Source organism: Leptinotarsa decemlineata, unplaced genomic scaffold (genome assembly GCF_025532065.1).
Source record: "Leptinotarsa decemlineata unplaced genomic scaffold, Ldec_3_MD MMD2_tig00026336_RagTag_RagTag, whole genome shotgun sequence".
Lineage (NCBI taxonomy): Eukaryota > Metazoa > Arthropoda > Insecta > Coleoptera > Chrysomelidae > Leptinotarsa > Leptinotarsa decemlineata.
In genome coordinates, this window is record NW_027412692.1 from 5693180 (window position 1) to 5715462 (window position 22283).

The following is a 22283-nucleotide window of genomic DNA, read 5'->3' on the forward strand; positions in this document are numbered from 1 at the left end:
AAAAAAACTTATTTTAATAGGAAAATTATAATGTGCAAAATATCATATATATTGTCTTTCATTATGTATATGTCTGGTAAGATTTTGTTTGCACGGTGAGTTTTTAGCATAGTACCTAACATGTGTACCTGCTGTAAGGTATTTGAAACAAGTCATACACTACAGAGCCTTTTAGGATATCCAAATGACAAAGTCGTTGTGAAATAGTTACTTCACAACCAAAAAACCATCTTCCTTTGTTAACTAGAAAACTCATGGTACTGGAAAACAAATAGGATATAATGGTATTTAAATCTCTTGCTTATTATAAATGGGAAAAAAACAAAATAAATATTCAGTTGTAGTAATGCATAAAAATAATAAGTATATATTTACATGTGTTGACCTTAAAAAATATATCACAATTCACACAAAATATATAAATATAAATCAAAGTTTGAAACTTGTTTGATCATTTCAAAATAAGAAAGAGAACTTTTGATGGTACACCCATAAAAGAGGGTTCCAGAAATTTATTGAAGAAGAAGCAACTTATCGACTTTTCTGAGCAGATATGCATGCAGTGATTAAAATAAGAATAGATTGTAATGAGACTCAGATATGAGAAAAGTGTACAGTATGGTTGCTTCTTTAGCTAAAGATCAAAGCCAATTGAAAATATAAAATAATGTGCTGTTTTGAATTCGGCCATAATTTCAAATTTACATATATAAATTGATATAAAATTTTTTGTAAGACTTAGTTTTCTCAAATATAACCAAAAGTACTTGGAGGATACCATCAATTATTCTTATTGATATTTTTACTTCAAAACAAACATAAAAAAATAAATTTGACTGTTGTAGCAAATCATTTTTTCTTTTTTCGATCAGTCTTGTTGAACAGATTGAGATATTTTCCTCTAGTAACTTCTTTGGATTCTTCGACTCCCAGTTGATAGGCGATATCGTGAAGTTCTTTCACTTTCCCTACCAACTCTGAGATGGATAACGAGGCCAATTCTGAAAAAAATTAAAAAATTCGTTAAAATAAATAATGTATTGGAAGCCAGGCCGAAGGCCCACCACCTAGGAATAAGACCAATCAAGTTCTTTCGTCAGTATGAAGATATATAAAGTTAACGACGTGGGTGTAAGGTAGTAAATTCAAAGCTCTTGTGAAATGTCTTTGATGTGCTGCAAAAGAAAACTTTTTTTTCACTTTCAACTTGATCTAAAGGTGTTCCCATTCACATAAATAGAGAAATAGAAAGCAAGAATTTGCCAGATATTCTAAAATGTGCATTGTAAAAAAAGTATCCAATTTAATTGTATTTATGACTCAGTATTTTGATTATAGTGGCTACCACATATATGCTAACGCGGACTCCTATTTAGAACTATTTAAGATAAACAATCTTACGATACATTATCTGCATGTAACTCCAATGGTATAGGCAGCGCACGCTAAGATAGCTCTCAGGAAGCAAGAATTTTTCCCACTTACTCAATACTTATTTTTATATCATGACCAAAATTACACAAAACCTTTGTAAATGGTAGCCTATGTTATTCTTATGTATAAGCTGTAGTTATGTAAAGTTTCATCTAAATCCGTTCAGTCGTTTGGGCGTGAACGAGCCACATACATACATCCTCACAAACTTTTATATTTATAATATTAGTATAGAGCAGGGGTCTCCAAACTTTGAAGCCTTCGGGCCATAATGATTTTTTCAGTTTGTTCCAAGGGCCAATTTCTGTCCTTGACTATATTTCTAGACTAGGATAGTCGCAAAGCGCGTGACCTAAGCAAACTTACGCTTTTTTGCATTTCAATTATTATTGTGTATTGTGACACTTAACGACATCTAGTGGCGAGTAATGGTACTATGTACCACAAATATGTACTATGATCCACAACTACAAAGTATTGTCGGTGGAAAATCACAATTACATAAATCTCATTAGTGTTTTTGTTTTACTGTGATTCATTTCAATTATTTGTTAGTTATTAATATGCTTAAACTTAGATACTTGAGTTAAGTTTTCTTTGTCATCATTTCTGTCGTTAAGTTTTACCTTGCAAGTAAATAAAACCGAGTAATTATCTATCATTCTGTGTTCTCTTCTTCAACTTATCACAGCAACAGTAACAACAATTATGTGATAATTGGCTGTCACGGGCCGGATTGATGATACTGGCGGGCCGGATTTGGTCCGCGGGCCAAATCCGGCCCCTGGTATAGGGTATAGACTTACCCAACATACATGATCGGGTCATTACAAAATTTCACTTGGTTGTGTAATCTACTGTAATAATACATTTTTGCACTCCAATCTCTCAGATAAAGTCGTTCTCTTCACCTTTGAAATCAATTGTACCAAAGTTGTTTCTATCTGAACCGTTTATAACAATTATATTCATATTGCTCAAGGATTCTATCACTGATTCAAAACATTCCTATTCCAGCATACTCGAATGACATTCTTAGATTGCAAGAAGAGCTCCAGACTTCTGGCAATATCTAGCAGGACTGGGACATTTCAAGGCATTTATTAATTTTTAGACCCGTCCCGATATGGACTGATTCAGGTTTACAATGTTCGGTGGAGTGCTATCTCAGAGAACAGATCACTCACCAAATGAAATAAGAATCTGGATTTATTTGGTCGAGTCTGAATCGGCATGAGACATAATAAACTCTCGCTCGTTACAGTGGAGACTCGAATAGATCCACTCACTTTTGACCTTCCTACCTATAATCGAATGATCGTTTTGAAATAATCATTCCCAGTAGTAATAATAATGTCCAGTATTAATACTGCTCTCCACCAGTAACATCACTCGTTTTTTTTAACGAGAAAGACTTGGATGTAGCTGACAGAACAAATAATAATTGAAGCATTTTTCTTTAAGACAATGAAGACAAAACTTCAGTGTCGGAAAGATCAGGAGTATATAAGTTGACATATGCTTCTTGCCAAAAATTTCTATTGGCTAAATGGAAAGAACCTTTTTCCAAAGAATTTGTAATCTTTTGAAAGAGGGGTATGAGTTTAATCACGACTCTTAGAGGTAAGTGATTGTCATTCCTGAAAAAATATTCTCTTACATTTGGAAGAGAAAGGTTTGACACTCAATTTTTGGAATCATTAGAAATTGATATGACTCAAGAATTTCGAAAATTTACTGAATAACCAAAGAGATTTCAATTCTTCCTCTCTGTTGAATCTGTTTTTTAATGTGGGAATTGGTAATTCGGTTATTACATGTACATTTAATGAGTTGATAAAATATCTTTTGTTATGTTTAAATTCTCAATTAGTTCATATCTGAACTCTGGTAAAAATATCAGATATTAAGTAGAGAGTTTCTTTTATAATGCCTAGATTTTCAATTAGTTTATACATAAAATCTGGTAAAATTATTAGTCATTGATTAGATAGAAGGCCATACGATTCAAATTGATATTACATGAAACACTAATTAGGTAAAATTACGTTAATATGAACACGCCTGAGGAAGCTATTGTATAGAGAAACAAGTGTTGGGGTTTTGTGAATTTTTTGTAAAAATCCGAGTGAAAATATCACAATAAAGCGTTAGTTCTAAGATTGAAAGATTACCAACTTCGAATTTATATGTGATAGAATTATGTAAAGTAATGTGGAACCATTTAACGGAGAACTTTATACAGATATAGAAAGGGCAAACTTTTTAGTTCACCCCGATAAGTTACTGCGTAAATTCAAAGTATTTTTCACAAAGAAAAATTTTCTATTCATCAGTAACTTGTACAGATACTTGCATTAACGTTTCGAGGGCTAAAATTAGCCTCGGTCTTCAGATTTGGAAAAAATATAACGAATCTTGCAGTTTTTTCTTTGGTTCGTCCTCGATCGATGTCAAGGGAGATTTTTAACACAATCGCATAAAGTTTTCCATAACAGTTTTTATATTGTTCAGATTGTGGAAGGTGAAAAAACAAAACCCAAAAAAAGGTTGATGATAAAAAAGCTGACAAATTCATAGAAATTCAGCAAAAGGTCCGAGTCTTTTCACTTGGATCTCAGGTCGGTAACATAAAAAATTAAATCCAAATTACCAAAGTGAAAAAATTAATCACAGAAAGTCTACACATAAGTTGAGTGGCGTAAAAGAGAATCAACTCCAAAAATCAACCTATTGTATTGTGTTATTGTTCCATACCAGAATGGAATTTGTTGAAAAAATTGGGCCATTCTATCATGATTTCATCTAAAAAATGTACACCTTATCAGGTTTTTCCAAGGATGCTGTATCCGTCAATCATGGCAGGTAAACAAGAGATAAAACTACTCATAGATAAAAAAATACGAGAAATCCATGAAGTGAGAAATTTACTATTTATTCTGAAAAATATATTTTCAGATTTGCTAATGAGATAGCTGTCTCATCCCACAGTAAAAAAAATGTTGATGAATATAGATAAGAGTAGTGCATAAAAATTCTTTAAAAAGAATGTTGATAAATACTCTCATGACTTCAGCAGCTTCCTCGAGCAACTAGCCTTAGGTATAACCGTCTGTAGCATCATACAAATACTAAGGAGTATTGCAATTTACATTTCATTTTGCTATTCAATCATTTTGTAATTTTAAGTATCCTCAAACTATAACTACCTATAATAAAACTAACTAGTCTTTTAGTAACAATAGTAATAGCCTAAACCTAAAGTTACTAAACGAAATATCGCACGTATTCAAAAATAAAATTCAACTCAAATGAAAGAAAATTGTCAGTTATCATAATTATATATATACAAGTATGGAGATCGTTCCAATCAATTTGTCATTCTTGACCACAGACCTAAAAAATAGAAATAGTGGTGCTTTCTCTTCAATTCTGATCACCACTAGACTGACTTCAGATATGCCACGAAACGGTCAAGTTCTTCATGTTCGTAAGGAAAAATGATGAAAATGTCTTCAACGTATCTCAGCCACAATTTGGACATTGGGCAGGGTCTTGGTTTTGAAATAGCCAAAGAAGAGGTAGGAGATGACAAAAAGCAAAACCTATTAGAGCACCTTCTATCTGTCTATAAAGTCTGTTGTCTAAGCTGAAATATGTAGTCTGAGTTCGATAACGTAAGCTGGTTGGACCTCGTTCATGGCTACCTGCTATGTTGGGGTACAAAGATGTTATATTCAGCCTGGCACATATAGCGTTCGTGTCCCACTTGACGTTTTTTATGAGGCTGATGAAATGCTCTGAGTTTTTGACGTGTGATTGTGAATGCTGTGTTAGTTATGCTGTAGTGGAGATCCATTGGCGCTGACGGGTCTTACAGGTGTATTTTGTTTGTGGTACCACGTGTCTGCAGTCTCCATATTTTCTGAGTGCTTTGTCCATGAATTTTTCCTTCATGTTGTCTGTGTAAATTGTCGGTCAGAATATTTTTTGAAGTAAAGATTATTATTATATAGAAGCATAATCAGGACTTCATAACAACAACAATTTATTTCCATAAAGACATTATACAAGTTGTATAGAAAACTGTCAACACAATAAAATAAAGATACTGAAAGTTAATTATAAATGAGAAGATAGTAAAATAAGGACACAATTCAGGGTTCATGTTTTTCTTGAAATTATTTTCATATATCGTAACCTTAAAAGATGAATAGAGGGTTGGAGCCGTGGAATTTAGTGGTACACATTCAACTTCGGAAAAAAGAAATAATAAATCCTGAGTGTTTGTTTGGGGATCTAATGCACATACATGTAAATACACATTTTTAGGTACACCTATAAAAAACTCTTCATTTTTTTGGAAAATACAAGTTCTTCTGGATTTCCTTTAAACAACTTCAGCCAATTCTTCCTTTTTCGTCTGAGATATTGGAGGTTGATTATTTTCTATGTTATTACGAGGGTGTTCTGAAAAGTTTCTGACCTCAACCTGAAGATAGCAGCACTCGTACATAAGAGCTAGTAAATTTCGTTGTTCATCTATTGACAGGTACTCACCAAAGTTTCAGCCATTTTGGATGGGAAGTTGTTATGTGACAGTCGTTTGAGTGAGTTGATGTGTTTTTATGAAAATGGACATAATCGAATATCGAGCTAAATATTTGTTTTCGAAAGGCAATACCCCTACGCAAATCAAAGATGAGTTTGATTCTGTGTATGGGGACCTGCACCATTATTTACTAGAGTGAAATTTTGGGTAGCTGAATTTAACCGTGGCCGTAAGAGCTTGGAAAACGAACATTCGGGACATCCAAAAACTGCAACTACCGACAAAAATATCGCCAAAGTTCACCAAATGGTGCTAGTCGACCGCCGAATTAAAGTGAGCAGAATGTCAAATATCCGACCAACATTTAGGCATTAGAAAGCTGTCCACGCATTGGGTGCCGCGATTGCTCACGTTAGACCAAAAACGTGTTCGAATGAACATTTCTAACACTCTGTTGGCGAAGTTCAGGCACAATAAATTCAAGTTGATTAATTACTGTAGATAAAACTTGGAACATCATTAAAGGCCCGATACAAAAATACAGTCCAAACAGTGGAATACAAAGCGGGAACCAGCTCCAGAAGAAGCAAAAACTGTTTTTTCGGCCAAGAGAGTGATGGCGACTGTTTCTTTAGGGAGAAGTGTGAAGAGTTAAAAGGAGACTATGTTGAAAAAAAAATCTGAAAAAATATTAGGAACCTCTGCCTCACAAGATTTTATTTGTGATTTTCCTTTTTGTTTATCTCCCGTTTTTTCGGTGATATTTTTATTGACATTGATCCTTTTACTTGACGCCCCAGGCATTTTTTACTGATGGGTCTTATCTTCTGACATTTGCGAGCATTCTACATACTTTTTGTTGTTACTGGTGTTTTTATTCACCAGTAAATTAATGTTTCCATTCAATAGGATTATTTACTAACAATACGGCATATTTTTTTATTGAACGATTGACTTCAGAAGATTCATTTCTTCCCTTGTATGTCTGATGATTTCATCACTAATCAATTTGGAATATTTCGGGTCTGAAGACTTACTTTGAGTTCGAGGTACCATATCATTATTTTCACAACAAATAATACGTGTAATGCCTATTGTTATATAGTTTTTCAAATGTTCCAAACAACTTATGTGGAAAACATTACCACAAGTAATGCACACTGCAACGTCAACTTTTTGTTTTTCATAACACTTGAAACAATTTTCAGAGAGATCTTCAAATGACTTCTCGCTGGCAGCCATGTTTAATAGGTTATTTTCAAGATATAGTCAATGCTTGAAATAAATGGAATGCAAGAGGAAAATTTCATTTCTTGTAATATCAATATGAAAGGGTGGATTGCAGTGTAAAAGAAAAACTGAATTGCAAAAAAGAGAAACGTACATAAATCAATAATCACTGGTTTCTGTTTATGAATCGATCAAAATTGACAAAGTTTACAAAATTAATGAATAGAAGACAGAAATATAAAACATGAAAACAAAACTTTCACTGATATACTGTAAGTTCAGTAATTAAGGTTGAATAACAGTTCAAATCAGTCACAAAGTTGCCACCTCCATACTGACGATAACCCTATGAAATCTGAACTTGCGCGAGAGTTTCCCTTTCAACGTGCGACCCTAACACGGGTTAGCTAAATATGCAGTGAATATCGATCAACTCATTGTTAGCATCCAACCAAAATTCGCATAGCATTGACTGTCAGATACCGGAAACATTTGAAATATTTTTACACACTCCCTGTGTTTTTAAACTGACATTAAGAAACAGCACTCACATTTATGTGATAACAGTTTCTCACCTAGTCTCATCTAATCAGTTTACAACCTATACTTAAAACCTGAAGTTGTATGATTGAATTTTGTCTACAAAAAATTTTTTTTGATTGTTTCCATATATGTTCATTTTTCTGTAGAGTATCCAATGTTATCTTATCTATTTATCTCATTGAGTTCAGATATTATTTCAACATTAGGTTTTGTCTAAAAACAGATATTTTCAATCAAGTGACTCAGAAGCTATTCACATAAAGCTATAAAGTTTCAAGTGTTTTCCGTTTTACGCATCATTGTAAGTCCAGAATCAAATAACAATGTCTTTCTATTTTTATCTCCGACCACCAGTTCAGTTGCTCTTAGAGAAATCAAATCAAGACAAGAAAGACGATAAACCAAATCAAGAAAAGAAAGCAGAGAAGAAAAGAAAACATTCTTTCTTTCGTCTACATCTTAAAAAACATGACAAACCTGCAAAAATTCAAACATTTACCGTTCACACGTGAGTTGACTATAATTTTCAGTTTCATAGATGTTTTTTCAATTTGTCTAATTTGGAATGCATGAGATTGTTCATATATAATCAAATATATATTGGTTTAAAGAAAAAAAACAATATTCATGAACTTTTTAGTGGTCAGTATCGAAAAAAAAAGGAGAAGGTGCTATTCTCACAAGAGGAAAAAAAATAGAGTAACACAATGACTTTTACTTCATGCAGTAAGAGGGTATGTAAAGAACGTGCTGAAACCAAAATGTTCTTCCCAGAATGTAGCACTTCACGAAATGAATATCAAGATAGTGATTGATGACAAGTACAATACATTTTCTGCGTTTTGCCTAGACATTGATTCGCATCATGTCGAATTATTTAAAGGGCTATACTCAATTTCAAATATATTTTCATTTGCATAGTTAAAGTTTTACACAATTTTTTCTGACCCTCTCACATTTTTCATTTATGTATTAGAAATAAATTATTGAAACTATATTGAAGTTGGTTTAATCAAAAATTATATCAATTTTGATATTGGTGTAAAAGGTACACCAATATATTTTATCAATTGAAAATTGAGGGTCAATTATTAATAACCCTCAATTATAATTGAAATAGGTTATGCAAACGTTTGAACATATTACAATCATAGTAGATTGTTTTCCACTTACGGTGTAAATAATTTTCATCCTCGTGTGTCAATTCTCTGGAATATGGCAGCTTTGTTGTACTTTGTGGTGTGGATTGAAAACTATTGATAAACTCTGCTACACCTGGAACTAATTATTTTCTCGTTAATAATGGTATCTACTTTTATCACAGCAAACTCACTTTTCTCTGGCCATAATTCCGGTGAAGTTCGGTCTAGATTTTCCATACTCAATAAACTAGGTCCTAAATCTTCCAAGTCTTCTTGTTCTCGGTCTGGAATTTCTGGAACTGGATTGTGAATCGATGGACTTTTGACAGCAGTAGGCAAACTCATCATTAAGCATTTATTGAAAAATTTGGTGAATTGCGATCAAATTTCTGGTACAGGATAATACTATATGCTTCAGAGGTCGAATATAGTTGAAGAATAGCTGAGTGAAAAGACAAATTGTCGAAAGAATTCTATAAAATTTTACCTGATTGAAAGCTCCCGGGTTTCTCAGTCGCCATCTTGCATTACTGCCAATTTAACGGCTTTCGACAAAAACACTAAAGTTTCAAATTTCGAATGCGTCAGTTGTCGAACATCATATTGATGTGAAATTGTCGATCAAAAAAATTTTTTGAGTCATTGTCAGTTTAAATTGTTCATTTCCGTTCATAAAATGGTAACATTTTCCAGAAAGTTACTGAAAAACTTCAATTTACCAGCTTATAAATGGATGTCAAAATTATGGTTTGGCGACATTTTTTTCACAAGGTTGGCTATTCTGATTTCCCTAAAAATAACCTAAACGTTGCATCCTGTGAGACATTTTCTATTATTTTCTAAAATTTTAAAACTTAGGATCAAGACATATAGATTAAATATGATATGAAATTCAAATTGCCGAGTGACGATGTTGTTCAGCGTTAAAATACCATAGAATTAATTTCTAGGTAGGTTTCAAGATACAGCCAGTCACAGTTGTAACAAACACTTTTGAAGTGTTTTGTCATGATAAAATAAATGCATAATATGCCAGAGAATTTCCACACCATTTTAGAGTATGACTGACGAAGACGATTAATATTTGATTTCATGATTATTTTTCAGAACAATGGGTCAAACTCTGTCAGAGCCAGTTACAGCGAAAGATACTTCTTGTTGCCAAAATTCTATCTTTCAGGTGGGATCTAGTTGTATGCAAGGATGGAGAATAAACATGGAAGATTCTCATACACATATACTGTCTTTACCTGATGATCCAAACACTGCCTTTTTTGCAGTATATGATGGGCATGGTGGGTCTAAGGTAGCAGAGTATGCAGGTAAAGCAACTTGAGTCGTCAGCTTTCAAAACACTGTTGAGAAAAATTGAGCTTGAATATAAAACTGAGAGGCGCTTTATATTTTTATTTGAAATATATACTCATCACAGTAACTTTATGATATATTTATACATACACAATTCCATTCGCTTCTAATATATGTTTATTTACTTCATGAAATCATCCTATTTGAAAAAAATTTTACAATGAACAAAGTATTAAAGTATTTTACAACTAACACTAAAATACGTGTATAAAATTAAAAATAAAATTCAAATAAATGATTTGGGACAAGAGAGTGCCCTCATCAAGACCAGCAGGGTATCACCTATGTTTTCTTGTTAGTTGTATGAATACAAGTTTTTTCTGAGACCTAATTTTACCTACTTTTAAGATATATGCTAATTACCTCATTGCAAACTAAATTCAATAAAGGGGAACAATTTAAATCTATGTGATCCAATTTGAGCAATAATGCTAAATTCTTAAACCTATTGATTTGTAAGCATTTCAAAACATTGAGTTTTGAACCTTCCTCTTCCAAATGCAATACGTCATAATCATGATTGAACTGGTGCCCCTCTGTCAAAAGATAGTTTGCAAATGTTGAATTGGTCTTCTCATTCAAAAAACTTACTTATTTGCTCTTTTATTCTTTTACGGAATATTCTTCGGGTTTGTCCAATATAAAATTTAAGATAAGAACAGTAAGTCAACCTATACACTTCCGATCTATCCAACACTGGAGTTTTATCTTTATTATTTTTAACGAATTTACTCGAATTATTTGTTCTGTAGGCTGTATGGTTTTTAAAAAACGAGCGATATTAGTAGGATCATCAAAGTGATAGAGTCACATAATATTCATGATCATTCTTTGAAACTGGATAGACCTGGTTTAGAGCTTGTTTTTACATTTTTTAGAAAGAATTGAGTCATTAAAAACGATGACGGTGAAACTCAGATCGGGAGTGTATAGGTTGACTTGGGGCTCTGGTCCTAAATTTTATATTGGCCAAACCGAAAAAACATTCTCTTGAAGAGTAAAAAAGCATTTGCAAACCATCTTTTGACAGAAGGGCCCGAGATTATGAAGATTGTGACATTACATTTGGAAAAGAAAGTTTCAAAACTCAACCTTTAGGAATTCTTAGAAATCAATAGATTTGAGAATTCAGGATTATTGCACAATGATCAAATTAATTTGAATTTTTCCGCTTTATTGAAATAAGTTCACAATGAGGAAATTGGGAATTAGAATAGATTTTAAAAGTACGTAAAATGAGGTTTAAGATAAAACTTTATTTATTATTATTCAATTTAATGAGTTGTTCCTAGAGAGGTAAATAATTTATTATTTCTACATCATAAATAAGGTATATGATATTTTAGGTTAAGTTGTTGTGGAATTGGCCGCGGTGGTAGGGCGCCCGGCTCACGATCGGAATTTCGTGGGTTCGATTCCCGCCTCGACCAGATATTTTTCTCGAGAGAATTTATTTGGTTGAAGCTGGAATGATTCTGCAACCGTGTTAGCAATCACACGTTAAAAGTTGAGACCTCGTTAGTCTTTAGCTCGCACAAGTTTCTCGGCTTCTGAGAGTTGTAATTCGAATGGGGGCGATAGCTGATTAACGGAAAAACAGATTTTTAAACAGGTAAAGAATTTATCAAGTAGAAATTTGTCAGATAGTAAGTTATTAGGATTCAAATTACTATAAAAGCATGACACATAATTTGTTTATCAGTAATGAGAAGCCTGAAGGTTCTATGGTAAAGCGAAACACTTGTTGTGGTTTTGTGAACTGTCAAGTGTAAATCTCACATTAAAGTGTTTTTTCAAGTATGTTTTAATGGATTTTCATCAAGTACAGGTCAGTTCTATCTTATTTATATATTTCTCTTTGAATATATAAGTTAAGCTGAAGTTATGTTTTTGTTTCATATTGTATTGTGAATTGTTATTCGGTGTACTTAGTTTTCGATGTTTAAAATAATTTGGAAATAGGATTACACAGGTAAATAAATAAGGTCCTGTCTATTTGGAAACATCATCAACTCTCACTTTGTATAAATAAATGTGACATTTTGGGTTTGCCATTTTGAAGGATGTTCTTCAGGTAGTTCAACATTATCGTAATTCATTTTTCCTGCTTTCCTTACTGCACTGACAATTTTCCATTGGTATCTCTTGTCTGACTTCTTTAGTCTGAAGTCTTCCAAAAGTCTCCTTTCCCATAGTAAGTTTTATATCTTCATTGTATATTTGGTGATATTTTTATTATTTCAATCCCAGATAATTATATTCATAGTATTATTACCATTATTGTAATCCTCGCATATTGTTTATCACATCATCAAGATTTTTATGAGTTACATTGTATTCAAATAAAGTGTCACTTTGTTCATTGTGTACTGGTTAAAATAATTTTTTGAATTTTTTACAGGTAAACACTTACACAAATATATTATTAATCGGAAAGAATACAAAGATGGGGACATCCCCCAAGCAATGAAGAAAGCATTTCTCGAGCTAGATTCTCACATGCACGACGAAGATAGTCTGAAACAAGAAGCTTCAGGTACAACTGCAATCACGATCCTCGTGAAAGATAACAAATTGTATTGTGCTAATGTCGGTGATTCCCGAGCTGTAGTTAGCATAAAAGGGCAGGCAGAAGCCCTTTCTGAAGATCACAAACCTTCGAATCAGGGTGAGTACGATAGAATCACAGCTGCTGGTGGCTGGGTGGACTGCAACAGAGTCAATGGAAATCTGGCTCTCTCTAGGGCTCTTGGAGATTTTGCATTCAAAAGAAACTCGGAAAAGGGACCGGAGGATCAAATTGTTACAGGTTAGTTATTGATTTGATTATATTACCACAAACTTGTTTAATTTGTTGTATAACAAAACTGAAATAACACAGACCTACGATAAAAACATGTTTTTCAATAATTACAACTGATTTCTATGTTTGTTACGTGACAAATTTTTATAATTTTAGAATATAATTGATGTCGATGTGGATGATACAACTTCCGCACCAAAAATACTCAAGATTTAGATTATTGGTTTAAAAAATTTCTTAAAATAAAAAGATGAAAATGTCGGCCCACGACTCTACAATGCTATTTGGTGGAAAATGTTTATATGAATTAACAATCATATGATTGGCTTTAGAAAAATCCTATTAAATATAGTACTAAAACTATAAAATTTTCATATGGCGAAAACTTCAGTGAACTGAACCAACCTAAGGGCCCCACAGACGTTCTTTTTTGACAGGATTACCCGATGTGCAAAACTGTTCAGGCAATCACAAACCATGGTGGCGCCCACACACTACTTGGTTCGGTTTTCCTGCAGTATTGTCATTGTCATGGAGACGACAGTGGCGTTAGCTGCGGTTTTAGCAATAAAAGTTGAATATGCTAAGAGAAAATACACTTAATGGCAAAAGAGTAGTTTCTAAAAAGAAAACAATTCTCTCACGTTAACATATTGAAGGAATTGTGGTTAGAACCAGGTGATTGGTTAAATTATCTAAGAATAGATGAAGACACGTACCTAGGTTAGTAACGTCTTTAATAAAGAAAGAGGACTCTCTCATGAGACAAAGTACAACCCCCCATGAACGTCTGCAGCCACTTTGAGATTTATTGCTATCGGAAGTAGCTACGAAGATTTGAAATTTTCACCAATAATATCTCCTCAAGGTTTGGGACACATCATACCCGAAACCTGTAGAGCTATATATCATGTTTTAAAAAAAGATGTTCCTCGAATCGAGTCAATTCTCATTTTCACCATTTCTATTGTTGCCGATGAATCAATTTTTGTTAGCTTAGTTAACATCTCCTTGTACGCCTTATTCTTTTTATCTCTGTCAGCATACTCGCTCGATTTGACTTTCCAGAGACATGGAAAATTTCTGTACATTTCAATAAATTCCGTCATGAATTGTTTACTGCATTGCCTCAAATCACTTATTTTATATACACTGAATACGCACACAACTGATATTCAGAATCTATTTCTTCGGTCGGTAGCCAAGTGGTTCGACGTGGGTGCTTTGTTCACTCACTCGAATTGACTGCCGTGTTGGTGGGTGGTTCAAGCCCTAGTCTCAACGATCGATTTTCACTTGCTATCGTCCAACCCGTGTTAGGAATCACACGTTAAAAGGTAAGACCTCGTTAATCCGTAGCTCGCACAAGTTACGACTTCTGAGGGTTGTCGTTGGTAGGGGTGCGACAGCTGGTTGACGGGAAAATATATTTTAAACAGATTTAAACTAACGGTCTGCCTACGAACGATACCGTTCAAAATCGTCGTGAAAATCGTGAAAAATTAGATGAAAATAGATAATTTGGAATGCCGGCAATCACTGCAGTTTTCTGCCACACACCGACTGGATCACCTGAAAAGTTTTGCACGTCGGGTAATCCTGTCGAAAAAGAACGACGTCTGTGGGGGCCTTTATATCTCTTACGAATCTCATTCATCAAAAAAAGTCACAACTAGATTTGAAACAGATTTTTCATGCACCTTTGAGATTGGACAAGTGAGTGAAATTCGTCTTCAGGCAATCGGGAAAAATCCTCAATTAAATAAAAACAAATATCCAGTATAAAGTGTTTGACTTTGTATGAGAATTAAAAACAAATATCCAGTATAAAGCTGACACCCCAATGGACGAATGATGATCTGGTAAAGCATTATATACTTTGATTGTTTTATATTCAGCTAACCGCTTCTAAGAATTTCTCAAATTAAACATTAGTATATTCGCTTGACTTCGAGTAAGGATAAGTACCACCTTTGTTTGAAGGTGATTGACAATGTTTCATGACGAATTTCACTAGTTCGGACTTCCATTGTCTACTATATAAAATAATTTGAAATCCCTGAAACAAGTAAAAATGAAGAATTGAAAATGAATAGCTGAAAATAACAATTATATTAACCAAAATAAACCTGAAATGAAATGATAGTGAAATAAAATACAAGTAAAAATAGAACAATTGAATAAATAAAAAATAAAGAAATGAAAAAAGGAAATAAAAATAAAAAGTGGAGAGATTCCAAGTCACGTTAGTTCACGACGTTTTGATTGTTAGTATCTACAATCGTCTTCGAGTGATGACTGGAATGATTCCTCCGAGAGATGACTATTTATAGGTCGTTCGAGTACTTTCACGTTTTGGTGAAGAGGACCGACACTAAGTGGGAAACATCTGTATACCGAAAACCCACTCATACGGGCAGTATCTGAACCACGAATCCAACCACCATCAATCGACTAAAAGAGGAATCATCAAGACTCTATTAGACCGTACTTTTGGGCTTTGTAATACTAAGGAAGGTCTCGAGAAGAAACTAGACATCATCAAAAATGATCTTCAACGGAATGGCTACTCCAAAGCGATGGTAGAAAAGACTTTGGCTAGAAGACAGCAGGAGCCTCACAAGGAAGAGAAGCCGTCACAACCAGTGCTTGCACTTCCCTACATCAGAGGATTATCAGAGAGGATAGGAAGAATTGGTTCCAAGTACAACATCAGAACCTGCTTCAGATCCGGTAACACTATCCGTGGCAGCCTCACAAAAACCAGGCCACCAAACGCGGACTGCGATTCCAAGAATTGCATTTACCGGATACCCTGTGAGTGCGGAAAATCCTATATTGGTGAAACTAAGAGGCCATTGAATGTTCGCATTGCCGAGCACAAGAAACACACACAGCGAGGGGAAACCAGCAAATCAAGAATAGCAGACCATGTTTGGACCCATCAACACATCGAGTGGTCCCTAGCTGAAATCTTGCATAGAGAGGAACATTGGTTTAGGAGAAAATTCAAGGAAGCCGCATACATGTTATCCAACAACGTATTCAGCCAGGCCAGCGTAGAAATAAGCAACATATGGAAACCCATCATCAAGCGAAAAATGGCCAACTTCCGCCAAAACGGGACCAGTGAAGCGGAAAATGGAAAACGGGGATGAGTGAAAGTACTCGAACGACCTATAAATAGTCATCTCTCGGAGGAATCAGTCCAGTCATCACCCGAAGACGATTGTAGATACTAACAATCGAAACGTCGTGAACTAACGTGACTTGGAATCTCTCCACTTTTTATTTTTATTTTCTTTTTTCATTTCTTTATTTTTTATTTATTCAATTGTTCTATTTTTACTTGTATTTTATTTCACTATTATTTCATTTCAGGTTTATTTTGGTTAATATAATTGTTATTTTCAGCTATTTATTTTCAATTCTTCTTTTTTACTTGTTTCAGGGATTTCAAATTATTTTATATAGTAGACAATGGAAGTCCGAACTAGTGAAATTCATAAGTACCACCTGTTATTATCTTTATTGTTTTTATGTTCCCGTATTGATACTCAAAATTTGGCACTAGTGATGGTCACTTAAGTTACTTATGAAGTTTTTGCCATTGTAAGTTCTCTCCTTGAAATTGACATAAATGTTATATATGTATGTTCCTTTTCTTCAGTCGGTAGCCAGTCGGTCAGTCGGTAGCCAAGCGGTTCGGCGTGGGTGCTTTGTTCACTCACTCGAATTGACTGCCGTGTTGGTCGGTGGTTCAAGCCCTAGTCTGAACGATCGATCTTCACTTGCTACCGTCCAACCCGTGTTAGGAATCACACGTTAAAAGGTAAGACCTCGTTAATCCTTAGCTCGCACAAGTTTCGACTTCTGAGGGTTGTCGTTCGTAGGGGTGCGACAGCTGGTTAACGGAAAAACAGATTTTAAACAGATTTTAAACAGATTTTTTTTCTAGCATTTCCAGACGTTGTAGAACGCAGTATTACCTCCGACTGGGAATTCATTGTGCTTGCCTGCGATGGAATTTGGGATGTGATGAGCAACAAGGAAGTGGTCTCCTATGTTCGAGAGAATATCGCCAATGGTCTGGAGCCCGAAGAAATCTGTGAAAATCTCATGATGCACTGCCTGGCCCCCGACTGTCAGATGGCAGGTTTGGGATGTGATAATATGACTGTTGTAATTGTCGCCTTATTGCATGGAGAGACATATGAAAAGTTGCAGGAGAGATGTAAAGTACCTCCGGATGAACAAGAGGAAGTCACAAATATCAAAGATACTGAAAACGAAAATATTTAGTGCTCCGGGAGACATTTTGTTTAAGGGATTGGTATTGATGTGATTCTTACTAAATTGTCTAAAATGATTTCTGTCACAATTATTTTGATCTCAAAGGCACCATTGCCAAAACCGACCACAATCTTGTAAGCCTACAAAGTTTTAGTGAATCATGGATGAAGTTTGGAATGAAATTGTGACTTTTGTGACTATTGATGCGTATTGTATTTGAAATTTTTCGTTATAATCTCTTTATTGATAGTTGAAATTTCATCACTTTCAAATAAATAATTGAATTGGGTGTCACGTTGAATAATTATAGTAAGTTTTGTATTAAGTAATTGAGTTAATAGATGATTCACTTGGTTTATAAGAGATCAAATTCTATTGAGTAGAGAAACTTTCCATTAAGCCACTTTTGATTTGAAAACAATTTTTCAATCAGAGTATTAACCTGTTCCAAAGTCGAACTGAATATTGATCTCTGAGGTGTATTTAGTTTGGATGGATTAGGTACAGATTACAAATAAAAATTCAGTGATATGAATAAAATTTATCAAATGTTGAGGTATATTTTCTAAACTGAGGATCATCAGAGAATTCACAGTTTTGAATATTGGATTATGTAGATATCAACATTAGTGAATACTTCGAAGGATTTTCGGATATACAAGTTTTAGGGGTTGAAAGTTGAAGATTTCAGTATTTTTATGAGCTGAACACTGTCACAAATCTATTCTAAAGTGAAAATTTAAATCTATATCAAAGCTATTTTCCGGGTTTGTTGGCCATGGTTTTCAGGTTTTTATGCCTGACATTTATGACTGCACTAGACATTATCTAAGATGATGACAGACAGTGTTCTGGTTGGTGTTCGAAGCAGATACCACAGAATTAATCTTTGGATTTATTCCTTTGGTGGTGAGTGTAGCTTTATTTCTACAGGTTAAATTAAATGACATGATAAGAGAGCAATTATATGCAGGTAGCCAGAATTTATTTATGTTAATATTATCCTCTTTCTGGTTGAGATTGTGCTTCTGAATTCCTATCATTTCCCTTTCTAGTCTTAGATAGTGTTACTCTGAGTTCTATCCATGACTTGGGTCTTTTCACACATGATAATGTGGGTACCTTCTCTAAGTACATGTTCCCCTAGCGCTGGTTTGTTGGTATGCCCCCTAGCGACAATTTCTTTGTTGTTCAATACCGGGCACTGGAAGAGAAAATTAAGATAACTAAAATTTGGCTGCCTGCACTTGCTTGCTCTCGTATCAGATCACTTAATTAATCCAATAGGAATGAAGTCACACCCACTACCAATGGTATAAATTTGGAGACCCAAACCAATGCTGTGTTGGACAACCAGAACACGTCTATTGTCTTATGACCTTTGAAAACCACAGTCAACAAACCCAGAAAATAGCTTTGGTACAATTAGTAAATGGTTGTTGAACTTTTGCCATTGAATTTGATGAGACTTGAAAATTATTTTCAACTTACGTTTTACCAACCAAGATGTTATTCTAAGGTAATAACTATTATAATAATCTGATGGCAATTTAGTCGACAAAACTGACAACAAAAAAAACAACTTTCAACTTGTTTTATTCGATCATATTGAAAAAGGCTCATTCATGGTTCATCAATGAAAAAACAGCATATTTAAAACAAATCAATACACAAGTAATCAGACTATTGAATTGTTTAATTTTGCAGTTCGGTTGGCAGATCCAGACAAGTACAGTCTGTACTGAAATAGAAAGATCTAATTTAGTTGTATTGAAAAAAAGAGTACTGTAACTGAAATTGTATTACTGAATGACTCAAAAAGCCATCTCTTTGAAGTAAATCTAGAAATATATTTAAATAAGAAAACACTGCTGATTATTTCGAGACTTTAATTTCATTAAACAAATTGGTAGACAGTTGATTTTTTATTCATTTGTTATGGAACTCAAAACAATGTGTCTCCAAATTCTTTCCTTTTATCTATATCACTGATTATTTAACCCAAATGTAACGGTCTATTGTAAATAAAACAAAATCGCACTGTGTTCTTTCGACTTCGTGTATATAAATATGTACATATTAAGGATATTTTTTACCTATTCTGATATATTTCTTGTGTAATTTGAATGTGTGCATACATCTATTTTCATTATGAATTAACTGAGGAAAATTTTTTGGCATAATTGATTTGTTATATCTATATAGCTTGTCTGTTTCTTTAGGGAATATAAGAGTTCTTCCAGTTTTATTTTTTTCTCATAAAAGATAAAAACATGCCATTAGTTGGTTCTGCTTTTCTCTTTTGGATTGAATTATCACAGGGTTGCCACTTGAGGAATGTTAGGTAATGAAGACTTTCATGGTGAATAACAATTCTTTTAACGTAACGGCAAACCCGAATGGAACTTTTTGTTTCATTTTGATGTAGAAATTATATAAAATATGTCAATATCCAAGCTATACCTTTTTTGTTCTTTATGAAATTATCTACACACTATTTTTTGTTCCTTATAAAATTAGCCACAATAGATGTTGATTACTAGACACGTTTTCATTTGTGGTTTCTCCAATAGATCTGAACATAATATTGTGCTACATAAAATTGTTTTCAATCCTATACTACCAATAATTTTTTGAATAGTTATTCGCCGATTATAAAATTTATTGATCTTCAGGAGTCCAAGAGAAGTGGTGAAGAAGTTTCATGCAGTTGAAATAAGGCTAAGTTTTAATGTTTGATCCCAGTGATTCATGTAGAAGCCCTTATTTAAAATATGCCATTTTGCTGTAAATATGTTCAAATATGAACCCTGGGTCCCTGGTAGTCCAATTGAAACGAGATTCACATTTTTATGCTCAATTTCTTTTTGTAATTTCATATTTCTTTGACAGGGCCATATCCAGAGAATAGAGAGAAATCAAAAAAACTAGATCCAAAACATATTTTTGGAAAACTTGAAAATTATCTAAAAAAAATATACGTTTTATTTTAGCTTTGATTTCAGATGTATAATGACATAAGTTTATCTATCATTGACTGTGTGTCTTTCAGAGTGTGTTCACATTCCATATGAACCACATGAATTAATTATTTAAGTTGAGATTCTTCATATTTGCCGATGTCTCCCTCTGGGGATACACATCCTGAATACGTCCCTGATGACTCGTACAAATTTCCCATTCCTCAAATAATCAAAATTGAGCCTGGAAAACCTGGAAAAGTTGGTGTATTTCCAACAAGCAAGTTTGTGGCAACCCTGTTTCATTATCCTTGTAATTTGCTGATATTTGAAATTTTATTGTTGATAAAGGCGGCCTAAAATGATCAAGCATGTTTTCCAAAAGTTAGAACTAATATATGACTAATTTTACTGGAAGAATTCCCTCAGTGTATCTATGCTTCTTATTTTCATAAAATTGTAGTGTATATCAATTTCAAACTGCAAATGCACCCCTTTTGTACCAGTGAATACATTTTCCAAAGAGGCTCTCGTGTGATACATTAATCAAATAAATCCTTATGATGAGTTGCTAGAAATGATTGTATTCCGATACCAATAGTTTGAGCAAATGAAAATCATTCAACTGTGAATCGTTCAGCTTTATTTTTATTTCCTTGCTTAGTGTGTTGATAAACAAAGGCAATGAAAATTAAATCCAGACTGAATTGAATAATCCTTAACTTTTAACTGAACTTTCTTTTCTGTAAAACTTTCCACACTTCAAGAACTGATTTCAGAAATATACTGTATATTTGTTGATGTGTAACACTCTGATTAGTTAATAATAAACAAGACTTTCCACAATCTGAAGAATGATACGTCCAGATCAGTAGATCTGTGCAAGTATAATTGAGGGTAAAACTGAAAATTACTATGTAATAAACATATTTAAACAAAAACTTGTAACTTGTACTTATAGATTTTTGTCTACCAAATAAGATGATTGAATATATTTTTGTACAAAACGTTTAAGTTTTGGAAAGCAGTCTTTTTCTGTTTCAATACCTGACATTCCGTTTGGAAATCAACTTGAAACATTTTCTGTCTCTGAGTGGTGTCAAGGGAATGTGAATGCCTAGTTAAATTCTTGGGTATTGCACTACAATGTCTATTATATCTTATTCATACCACTGACGTTTCGTCTACTACTGCGGTAGACGTGCCTTTGATAATGTCTATCGCAGTAGTAGCCGAAACGTCAGGCATAAAACCTGCAGACTACGGTCCAAAAAACCCGGAATATTACTTTGGCATAGTTCAGGTTCATAGTTGTATATCTTTTCAAAAACATGTGAAGACGTACTTTCTTCATTATATTCTTCAAATCATAATAATTCAAAAAAACTAAGTGATTTATTATGATTTTTTATATAAATAATATAAATATATTATATTTTTATGATTTAGTATAAGTAGTCAACATGTCGAAGGGACTCTTATGGCATTTTGTTTTGGAAGATCCATCTTGATTTGGAATCATGCTGATAGAATAAACTATTCTAACTTGAACATTGCTGTGAGGTTTACAGGGAGGTAAAAACTTCAAACAATTGTTGAGATTTATCTGCTCGAGGAAATGTTTTATTCATTAAATGAATACGGACCTTACATGTGATATAAATTTGAAAAGTCATTTGTTTTTGGGCTAATTATATTTTCGTTGAACATTTCGAAATGGTAATCATTGATATTCTGAATATGCAATGCATTCAGGCATTACCAATTTTTTCAACAATATTTTAAATAAGTTTAAGGCAAAATTTGCACCAATTTATGCTTTGAGTATAATGAAATTATGTAAAAAATGGATTCACCCTTTGAAATGGAATTTCTTACACTGATAAAAATAGAGTTGAACCATACATTGTTAAAAATATATAAGCTGGATCTGAATGTACTATGTAAATGCCGGGCTG

The 22283-nt window shown here is 33.5% G+C and overlaps 2 protein-coding genes across 10 annotated transcripts; one reads left to right on the top strand and one right to left on the bottom strand.

The window, feature by feature from the left end:
* Positions 1-327: 327 nt before the first annotated feature.
* lin-52 (DREAM core complex component lin-52) lies at positions 328-9530 on the bottom strand. Of its 4 annotated transcripts, none has more exons than XM_023173997.2 (4): positions 9389-9530; positions 9093-9200; positions 8933-9040; positions 328-1001 (listed from the first exon to the last, which is right to left on the bottom strand). In XM_023173997.2, exons 1-4 carry the CDS (start codon positions 9420-9422, stop codon positions 850-852), a joined length of 402 nt encoding a protein of 133 aa, XP_023029765.2. In that variant the 5' UTR covers positions 9423-9530; the 3' UTR covers positions 328-849. The 4 variants fall into 4 exon arrangements, with proteins under 4 accessions (XP_023029765.2, XP_023029773.2, XP_023029749.2 ...); XM_023174005.2 differs by having other exon boundaries at positions 9093-9194; positions 9389-9508; XM_023173981.2 differs by having other exon boundaries at positions 9093-9313; positions 9389-9471.
* LOC111517700 (probable protein phosphatase 2C T23F11.1) lies at positions 8040-17654 on the top strand. 6 transcript variants are annotated; one of them, XM_023173962.2, is made up of 4 exons: positions 8040-8060; positions 10009-10223; positions 12671-13078; positions 17031-17654. In XM_023173962.2, exons 2-4 carry the CDS (start codon positions 10013-10015, stop codon positions 17372-17374), a joined length of 963 nt encoding a protein of 320 aa, XP_023029730.1. In that variant the 5' UTR covers positions 8040-8060; positions 10009-10012; the 3' UTR covers positions 17375-17654. The 6 variants fall into 6 exon arrangements, with proteins under 6 accessions (XP_023029730.1, XP_023029692.1, XP_074039266.1 ...); XM_023173924.2 differs by lacking the exon at positions 8040-8060 and adding an exon at positions 8067-8267; XM_074183165.1 differs by lacking the exon at positions 8040-8060 and adding an exon at positions 8067-8267 and having other exon boundaries at positions 17040-17654.
* The last annotated feature ends 4629 nt before the right edge of the window (positions 17655-22283 follow it).

What these genes read in the sequence shown, in the direction of transcription:
- LOC111517700 (XM_023173924.2), top strand. Translation starts at nt 8,083, where the DNA reads ATGTCTTTCTATTTTTATCTCCGACCACCAGTTCAGTTGCTCTTAGAG. An exon ending in CAAACATTTACCGTTCACAC is followed by an intron (nt 8,268 to 10,008) that starts GTGAGTTGACTA and finishes ATTATTTTTCAG; the next exon opens with AACAATGGGTCAAACTCTGT. An exon ending in GGAGGATCAAATTGTTACAG is followed by an intron (nt 13,079 to 17,030) that starts GTTAGTTATTGA and finishes TTTTTTTTCTAG; the next exon opens with CATTTCCAGACGTTGTAGAA.
- lin-52 (XM_023173981.2), bottom strand. Translation starts at nt 9,249, where the DNA reads ATGATGAGTTTGCCTACTGCTGTCAAAAGTCCATCGATTCACAATCCA. An exon ending in GGAATTATGGCCAGAGAAAA is followed by an intron (nt 9,041 to 9,092) that starts GTGAGTTTGCTG and finishes GAAAATAATTAG; the next exon opens with TTCCAGGTGTAGCAGAGTTT. An exon ending in GGATGAAAATTATTTACACC is followed by an intron (nt 1,002 to 8,932) that starts GTAAGTGGAAAA and finishes AATTTTTTTCAG; the next exon opens with AATTGGCCTCGTTATCCATC.